Below are 9,271 nucleotides of genomic sequence, written 5' to 3'. Positions count from 1 at the left end.
CAAAAACGCGTTTTCCCGCCAAAACCGCAAAAACGCGTTTTCCCGCCAAAATCGCAAAAACGTGGTTCCCTCCAAAACCGAAAAATGTGTTTTCTCGCCAAAAACGTGTTTTCCCGCCAAAACCGCAAAAACTTGTTTTCTCGCCAAAACCAAAAATTTGTATTTTCCCGCCAAAATCGAAAAATATTGTTTTTCCGCCAGAACCGAAAAATCTTGTTTTCCACCAAAACATAAAAAATGTGTTTTCTCGCTAAAACCGAAAAAACTTGTTTTCCCGCCCAAACCGCAAAAAGAAAACTCGTTAATTTTGAAATAATTCTAATGTAAATATACTAAACTAAATAATTAAATTTAATATAATTAAAATTAATATTAAACATATAATTAAATCAACACAAGGATATTTTGGTAATTTCTTTACTAAACTCATTTGAATGGAAATGAAAATAAAGAAACAAACATAAGATCCATTTAGATGATTCATCTAGATGAGCTATATGGATGGACAAACAAACAATCACAAAAATCTGAATGGGTCATTTGAATAGATCATACAAATGAATCATTTGGATGGAGATGGCAAATGGTGAAACAAACGGTCCCCAAGTCAATAAAGAAATACTTATCTCCTGAGCAAGATAATTAAGCAGGAAGAGGGGAAACCCTGGAATTCATAGAGAATTCCTCCCTGTTGTAAGTATTATAAATATAGATAAAACTGACAAACATAGAATAAACTATGAGAAGAATCACTGTCACTACCGAATTGTGTTCGCCGTAAATAGAAAAATAAATCCCAAAAAGCCAACACAGCAAACCGCAGAGAAGCGTGATATAAGCATGTTTCATCTCCATCCTAAATTTATCTGATAGCTGAATCAGACCTGTCCCACCGATGAACAACGATATGGTGAATAACGACATGTACAACACAAACGATACGTCATGATCTGAATAGAATAGCGGAGATGCCACTAACGCCAATAACGCAAGCTCCGCAAAGACAAGCTGAGGATTCCTCTCTTTCGTTGTAGTAAAATCCTTGTAACCATTAGTGGAAGGAGGATCGGTGAATAAGAGATACCTGAGTACCGTCACTGCATAGAATGTTGTGGCACTCACTGCGCCATCTCTGAGGAACCGAGACAATGCTGGTGACTTTCCTCCAGGTTGCCAGAGAAGATTGAGTGATATGGAGAGGCCAATGAGTGAGAGTAGAGTAATTAAGTACCATATTCCTCTGAATACAATTCTACTCATTTCAACATTCTCCATTGTATTCTCTCTGCTCTCTTTCTATTTTTCCTTTCTTTATGGGTTTTATTGTAGCTTATTATACATATATATAGTATAGAGAGATCTTCACAAGATCACAACTGACAAATAAATTATAAATAACTAAATCAGTACGTACTTATCCGTTTGATAATACTCAATGAATAAACAATTAAGACTAAGAAAAATAAAGTTTACAATTAAGACTAAGGGTAAACGATCTATTTTTTATCGAAACTTTCATATACAAGTACCATATACACACAAAAGTGTTTATACCTCATTATATTTATCCATCAATTAAAAATTAAAAATTTACTTACCCACAAAACCAAAACTTAGAAATCTATATATACACACACTGTATAAACAGGTTTTATTGGGCCTCTTCAAGTTCTGTTTCTGTTCCATATGAATTCATTTTGCACACTTATTTTTTTGAGTATTCGGTTGATGGAGAGGTGGATGTTCTGATACAATGGAGTAGACATGTTAATGTCGTTATACATGAAGCCCTGCCGCTATTAGCATGAGTAGGGCAATCCTAGCTGGAAAATTCAATTTAGGTGCAGAAAAATGACGACGAAAAGGTCTCTTCATTAGATTTGGTACTCTCATGATTTAATATCTCTTGATAAATTGGATGCCTTGTTTAAGTATTACATTTAGAGGACTGTGGTTGGTTGATGATCAAAAACTAAAAGTAAGATGATTTTAATATTTTTGAGATGATCATTTTAGTCAACTAAAACATAGGATCGGAATTTATTTAAGTTTAAAATTTATCTTCTTTTTGGATTTAGAATAGGGAGGGAATACGTTATCAAAGCATATGTGTCTCAAAACTCGACGAGTTAAGAGTTATGGCAGCATTTGTACAGTCACATAGCTAATGCATGCACAGCATTGCCAAGTTTAGTTTTTTTTTACCATCCATCAATTTTCTTATAATCCATGATTTCAACAAAAATGCAACTAATATACAAAATTTTATAGAATTAATTTACATTTGAATTATTTTATGCTTTGGATTTTTTCAATAAATAGATAACTTTTGGTCATTCTTTTCTAGCGAAAATTGAGTTTGAACTAAAGAATCAACACCATTAATTTAACCCGTTCACTTGATTCTCCTATTCTACTATACACGGATGAGTTTTTACCTAGTTTTTAGATATTTTATTCTTATGAATTATAGTATACTATTATTTGTCCACTAATATTGGTTCAACAACTAAACATCCTAAAAATGGTTTGCATAGTTTTAGATATATCTTCAAAAATATTCTTATGAATTACAGTAATGTTAATTGTCCATTGATATTGGTTGAGCAAATTAAATATCCTAAAAATTATAAAAGAGATTCCGGTTAAGGCCAATGACAGCATGCAAAACAAATTAATTCTGTAAACTTAATTACTAATATACTAGTAGTTACCAACATTGTGATTCCAAATGTTTGATTCAAAACAATAATTATATTATACATTCGATATAAATACAAATCGTACTATCATCCAAATCCCCTTTGTACATCAACATATAATTTTTTTCAAACCAACAGTTTATCAGAAGAAGTTATATATTTCATGGATTGGAGCCTTAGGGACTGAGACACAAATATACAAGCATCTCAATGAAAAGGTGATCCGCTGGTGTTTGAGGCCGAACCAGAGGAGCTAAACGGCCAGAGATAAAACAAAGGATTCTTCCCGCCATTATTCCGGTATTGTGGCAGCTCTTTGCGACACACTGGGCAAGTATTACGCTGTATTAGCCAGGGAATTATACATTCCGAATGGTAGATATGTTTACACGGCAACTTTCTTGCAACCGATCCGACTTTAAACCGGTCTTGGCAAACCGGACAAGACGGATCCAAACCGAGATGTTTCTTCTGAATCTTGACCTTTGGCATTGAGTTAATCACGGTTAGTGAAGCTGGAGGTGGACCACGGCGGTTTTGTGCTGAGAACCGGTTAAACAATTCTTGAAAACTCGATTGGTTTTCAAGAATCAATCTTCTGTTGTTTCCGGGACGGTTAAGAGATTGTTCATTGGATACTCCGAAAAAATCAAAAGGGCTAAGTTCAACATTTTCATAGAGCCGTTCATGAGAAGTGTTACCACAGTAAATGCAAACCCCTCCTCTTGAGCCTTCAAGGAGAAGACGGATTCCTCGTCTGCATGTACTACACCAATGTGTGTTTTTTCGGCTAGTCATGGACCTGCAAGAAAACAAAAGTTATTCTTTCTCATCAAACCATTGTTAAGGACCTTTCAGACCAGAAAATGAAAACACAACTCTACTTGTGTACTAGATAACCTTGCAAATGGAAAGAGCCTCAATATCAAACGGAATCTTCTAAGCTGCTTGTAATTTTAATTCTCCACTAGGTGATTTTACCTTCCTCATGCACTGATATAAAAATTTATAAAATAAATATATTATAATAATTTATTAATATTTTGTCTTTAATTATTATGTTATTTATATTGTAATCAAAATGCATGATTTATTTTAAATAAAATTATGTTATTTTAGTTAGTCAATTAGACACATAATTTTGGATATATAATATTTCGACTGTTTGGTTATTATTTGGATATATTAGATAACATTTACTTTTTCGATTCAACTAAAATATTTTTGTTACACAGATTAAAATTTTGATTAATTTTTTTATTTCATGTAGTTTGATTCATGTCTTAGATTTGTAAATATATTTTAGTAAGATTATGTATAATTTAATATATTTTGTTTTGAGAAGCAAATAGTAAAAGTACACTAAAGTGTTGATCGATCAAAGTCACATAAATAAATATAACACTAATAGTCTTTTGACACCTTATGCATATATATATATATATATATAAGTTATACAAAATACTTAATTATAATAATTGGTTAATATATTAATAATATTATTTGAGAATTTCATATTTATTTAATACTATGTTGAGTCGTTCCATAATACATATATGTACAAAATATTTTATAAATAAAATATATGATTTTTTATTTAATGTTTGAATTTTTATAAAAAAAATTGGATTGTTCTAGTTACTCATTTTGTGGGTATATTATGTTACATATATTCCATCAAATTCAAGTATAACTATTTCTAATATAATTCAACCAAATTGCATTAATTGTATTAGTTTGGCTTTTCATATTAGATGTGTAAATATTTTTGATTTCTTAGTAAGTTGTATATGTTCATTTTCAAAAATAAAATATTTAAAATAAAGTGATGATAGGTAAAAAGTAGAATAAAAACATAACCAATAAATTTTAAAAGGAAAGATTAATTATTTACTTTAAGATCAAGTTTATTTTTCTAAGATTTCCTTTTTATGATCACATTATCTATAAAAAAATTCGTTTTAAGTTTTTTAAATATTTTATTTATCATATATGTTATTTTAAAAAATATAAAAAGGAACTTAAATTAAAAAAAAAGATTAAATTAAATTTTATTCATTAAATATATCTTAGTTTATGTTATTTAAATTATTTTGTAATAAATTGAGAAATATATTGTTTAAAATAAATGCTTAATAATTTTAAAATATGTATTATTTCTTTTAGAAAGGAAGATTATTTCTTTACTTTAAAATCATGATTATTTTGTGAACTTTCCTTATTATGAGTTACACTATATATAAACGATATTTTCGTTTTTAAAATTTATAAAAAAAATTATTATATAGGTTATTTGAAAAAATAAATAAAAAAGAAACCTAAATAAAAAAGGAAAAATAAAATAATATAAAATAAATATTTAATAATGATAATTAGATATTTGATTCACAACCACTATGAGAGTTAACGTGAGTGCGACACGTATAAAACTGACTTTTCAAATAATATTATAGAGATAATAACTATTTCTAATGTATATTATTATTATTTTTAGAGAATTTTTAAAATATGTTTCGAACTTAGTTCCAATACATTTTTATAAAATAATATTTTCTATTGTAATTCTAAACATTCAAAAAAAATATCTTCAAATATAAAAGAAAAAATAACAATTTATTTCCAAAAAAGTTGGGCTATAAATAGTTTTTTTTTCCAAAATGCTATTATAGAGGAAAATATAAAGATGCTTAAGAGATTTTCTAACAATTATAGCCTTAACAAAAAAAAAAGTAGTAGTTTTCTCAAGAATATTTGTTTACCAACTTGGTACAACATGCCACATGCATCTGATTCATCAATACTACTTCCTCAAAAAAAAAGTAGTAGTTTTTCCGTCAGAACCCAAAAATGCATTTTTCTGCCAAAACTGAAAAACACACTTTTTCATCAAAACCGAAAAATTTTGTTTTTCCGTAAAAAACGTAAAAACGCATATTTCCATAAAAACACATTTTTTGATCTCTCGTCAAAATCGCTAAAATGCATTTTTCCACCAAACCCGAAAATGTGCATTTTTCCGACAAAACCGCAAAAACGCATTTTCCCGCGAAAAACAAGAAAATGCAGTTTTTCGCCAAAACCGCAAAAATGTACTTTTTCGTCAAAATCGCAAAAATATTTTCCGCCGAAACGCAAAAAAAAAAATATTTTAGTCGTTTTGTTAAGAAGTCCACCTGGATGCAGATGCAAGTTAAAAATGAAAAACAAACGAACATAGTTGCATTCAGATGATTCATCTAGATGCATACACGAAATGAAGAAACGAACAACACCCAGATGAAGTTTCTTGATAAGACATCTAGATGGACTATCTGGATACTTATTCCAAGTTTAAAAACGAACATGGTCAATATAGCAGGGGACAGAACTACATCACGACTACTTAAGCTATTTCAGACACATAAAGAAAAGAAAAAGCAAACCAAAGCATATATAACTTGTAAAACTAAGCTATAGAGGCTGATCAGTTGACCCAAAAAAAGGCTGATCAGTTTTACGATCTATTAATTAAAATCTCAGATACATCAATTAAAGAATCGAGTTGGTTTGAAGACAGTAAAACAACTGGAGAGCCTATAGATCTAAGTCAAACCCAAGTTATGCCGATGCGAGATCCTGGGCCAAAGACTAATTAAGCCATGGGGAGCATAAGCGGTAACTTTTGAGTAGTCAAACAAAACGAATCAAAACATGGCTTACCCGAATATAATGAATCAACTGATAAGCTCGGGAATCTCCAAGTAGGAAAGAAGATTAAAACACAGAAGAAATGAAAGTTATGTAAGAAGAAGAAAAGTCTTTTACGTAAAATATAGTCGCGGGATGATATATTGACTAAGGAAAAATGAAAGACGGCTTCTACAAGGGGAACATGTGGCGTATGATGATAGTATCTATTTACATTTTACCCAAAATTAAAGAGAGTCAAAGTAACTTCAACGTCAAACCACGAAATTAACCAGAAATTAAGTGAAAAAATTATTGTTTTTAATTTATTTTTTCTAAAATACGAGAAACTAATTTTCTTTACATCTGAAAAGTAATAAAACAATAAGTAAAATGGGAATAAGATCAACATCAACCTATCACAAAGCTTTAAGTTGCCAGCTCGACCTGTCCTATTTCTTCATTGCGAAGCGGATGATTTGAAACCAATCGTTTCTTCATCTTTTTTTTTCGTCTCAATGCATCATTTAATTATAGTCCGTCTGTCTCCCTCTCCACTTCAAATCCCTAAATCTCCAAGCATCACCCTATCTAGAGTATTCCCGTCTCTTTGTCAACGACTCCACATTCTGGAAATCAAAACCCACCGCATCCATGGCTAACAACCACCAGCTCCTCTAAACCTTCGTTCATTCATCTCCCGGAGAAAAGATCCCGAGTAGCTATGAAAGCTTCTCTCTCTAGAACCAATGAGGCTTCTTTATCCGCTGTCATCTCCATGCTCGAGCGTGAACGGCAAGGATTAACCAACGGTGGCGGAGAACGGTGGCATACGGCGGAGGATTTCTGCCGGCGCGATAAGAAAACCGATGAAGAGAGGAGGCTTAGAGACATGTGGCGTAAGATTTAAAGAGAAGACGATTGGGCCGGGTTAACGGACCCGATGGACCCGGTTCTCAGATCGGAGCTGATCCGTTACGGCGAAATGGCTCAGGCCTGTTACGACACCTTCGACTTCGATCCTTCCTCGAGATACTGCGGCAACCCATGTCGAGTGTAATCTTCACTTTGGTCACACATTGGGTCAGTTGATTTTTGAAAGCATTTGACCTTACATTAGTTCTGTGTTTTGATTTAGGTTGGCCTCTAAATGTAAAACATCTCCATTTGGATCCGACGTGGGTTGTTGGTTCGATGAGGCTCTTAGAACTCAAGCAGTGCTATTGGAGGCAGGCTTTCTGAATATCTTTGGTCAGTGTCAAGTTTCTTGATCTCTTAGGATGCAGTTTTGATACTTTTTTGCTATGTACAGAGAATCTTTATAAGATTATGTGTGTGAATTAAGGTATTGCAAACTCCAGAGCGGTGTCTGTATGGACCGGGTGAATTAGAGATTGAAGTCTCAGGAAGTAGCTCTCGCTTTGTGGTTGGCTTCTTATGTACCGAGCTTATGTTGTTTCCTGTTCCCCTGTGAGGAGGGCTGTTGTGTTGATGAACTCTGGAGGTTGGATAATGCGCTGAGATCAAGGTCTGGAAAAACTGAGCAACGGCACCGAGTACATTTCACGTTCAAACGCAGCCACTGGTCTATGCACTCCACATGGAAATTATGGGCGCAAGGTAAACCTCTAACCTGTAAAATTCAGACAATTTCCACTCATCTAAGGAATAAAAGCAGGCAAACACAGAATTGTAGCAAAACTTATGCATAAGAAGTTGGCTAATCCCCTGACAATGTTAGGAAAAGAGATGTTTAGTACCTCATGTCCAATATGGAGCTCCTCTAAGCAGATTAAGCATTCACCGCAATCATCTGGGACAGCTTTTAACCTGAACTTTGGAAGTTCTTGTATGAGTGCCTCCACAGCTTCAGTCTGCTTCGAGTTATATTCATGTTAAGGATAGTTACTTAAATGCTTAACGTACTGAGAACAAAACGACAAGACTTACCTGAGCAGGAGTCAAGTAAAGTCCAGGATGGTATGCAGCAGTATCTTGACTTATGCCTCTCATCTCTTAAAACATATTATAAGCTTCCTATTAAATTATTTCAACATTATCATAATTTGCAAATGTGATGGGTTGTTCTTTTATCATGATCTTTAGGATGAGCCTATTGATAAGAGCAAGCACTGGGGTGATTTGGAGGAAGAGGAACAAGAGGAGGAGATGGATGAAGAGGAACTAGAAGACGGCATGGAATCGGTTGATACATTGTCGAGGTATTGTTTTGCTTTAAACTCTGAGGTGTATTTGTTTGCTTATTATATACTGTAATATCTTTTTTTTCATTATTATTATTATTTTTTATTATATACTAATATCCAAGTATGAAACTGAACGTTTTTCCCTTTTTCAGCACTCCAACTGGCACAGAGACACCGAATGCAATTGAAGCAGAGAAAGGAATCCGATAGGCCTCTATATCAAGTAGGAAAACCAATTTTAATTGATGCCGAGCTGACGCTTGCTATATGCATTTATTACGTCCTCGATTTTCGGTTTGATTTATAACAAGCGGCTAATTTATGCAATTGTGTAAATATGACCAGGTTGATTTGCTGATGAGGGGCAAAAGACAGATCGTGTGGATATCAGTTTACAGCCAGAAGAGCTGGAGGCCATGTAAGTAGTAGAACCACTACAACATGTGAGTTCAATAAGAAGATAAAAGCCATTGAAAAAATAGTGTTGTTAACTATACCTACATTTTTGATTTTTGGAAGGTATGAGGAGGCAAGAGAAGAGGAGAGAAGCTACGCAATAAGTCAGAGGACTTCAGTGACATGGTCGCCGAGGTAATGATTGAACTTAAGATATATATAACTGTTTTAATACCATTGACATGCACAGATACAAGAAGTACATCAGATATGAATCATGCAAGCATGACAAGAGTCAGG

General features: G+C 32.9%; 3 protein-coding genes and 1 long non-coding RNA gene across 5 annotated transcripts; 1 reads left to right on the top strand and 3 right to left on the bottom strand.

The window, feature by feature from the left end:
- Positions 1–642: 642 nt before the first annotated feature.
- On the bottom strand, positions 643–1,275 carry LOC106320691. Its single transcript, XM_013759060.1, has one exon. The coding sequence runs from the start codon at positions 1,273–1,275 to the stop codon at positions 643–645; it is 633 nt and encodes a 210-aa protein (XP_013614514.1).
- A 1,444-nt stretch (positions 1,276–2,719) lies between these two features.
- Positions 2,720–6,540, bottom strand: LOC106320693 (E3 ubiquitin-protein ligase RNF126-B-like). Of its 2 annotated transcripts, XM_013759062.1 has the most exons (3): positions 6,402–6,540; positions 3,603–3,695; positions 2,720–3,504 (listed from the first exon to the last, which is right to left on the bottom strand). In XM_013759062.1, the coding sequence occupies exon 3, from the start codon at positions 3,498–3,500 to the stop codon at positions 2,910–2,912; it is 591 nt and encodes a 196-aa protein (XP_013614516.1). In that variant the 5' UTR covers positions 3,501–3,504; positions 3,603–3,695; positions 6,402–6,540; the 3' UTR covers positions 2,720–2,909. The 2 variants fall into 2 exon arrangements, with proteins under 2 accessions (XP_013614516.1, XP_013614515.1); XM_013759061.1 differs by lacking the exon at positions 3,603–3,695.
- A 1,168-nt stretch (positions 6,541–7,708) lies between these two features.
- Positions 7,709–8,381, bottom strand: LOC106320690 (E3 ubiquitin-protein ligase SIS3-like). The gene is given in 4 exon segments (XM_013759058.1): positions 7,709–7,830; positions 7,833–8,001; positions 8,129–8,242; positions 8,319–8,381. Coding segments are annotated over 4 exon segments (468 nt in total).
- Positions 8,382–8,883: 502 nt separating this feature from the next.
- LOC106320692 lies at positions 8,884–9,255 on the top strand. Its single transcript, XR_001265897.1, has 2 exons — positions 8,884–8,993; positions 9,095–9,255. It is a non-coding gene; the product is annotated as an uncharacterized LOC106320692 (long non-coding RNA).
- Positions 9,256–9,271: the final 16 nt, after the last annotated feature.

The sequence above is a fragment of the Brassica oleracea genome, unplaced genomic scaffold (assembly GCF_000695525.1).
Source record: "Brassica oleracea var. oleracea cultivar TO1000 unplaced genomic scaffold, BOL UnpScaffold01023, whole genome shotgun sequence".
NCBI lineage: Eukaryota > Viridiplantae > Streptophyta > Magnoliopsida > Brassicales > Brassicaceae > Brassica > Brassica oleracea.
This window is presented reverse-complemented; position numbering and strand designations above follow the sequence as displayed.

Bases quoted from the DNA above. Each gene is read 5' to 3' on its own strand.
- LOC106320691 (XM_013759060.1), bottom strand. From the start codon at position 1,275: ATGGAGAATGTTGAAATGAGTAGAATTGTATTCAGAGGAATATGGTAC.
- LOC106320693 (XM_013759062.1), bottom strand. From the start codon at position 3,500: ATGACTAGCCGAAAAAACACACATTGGTGTAGTACATGCAGACGAGGA.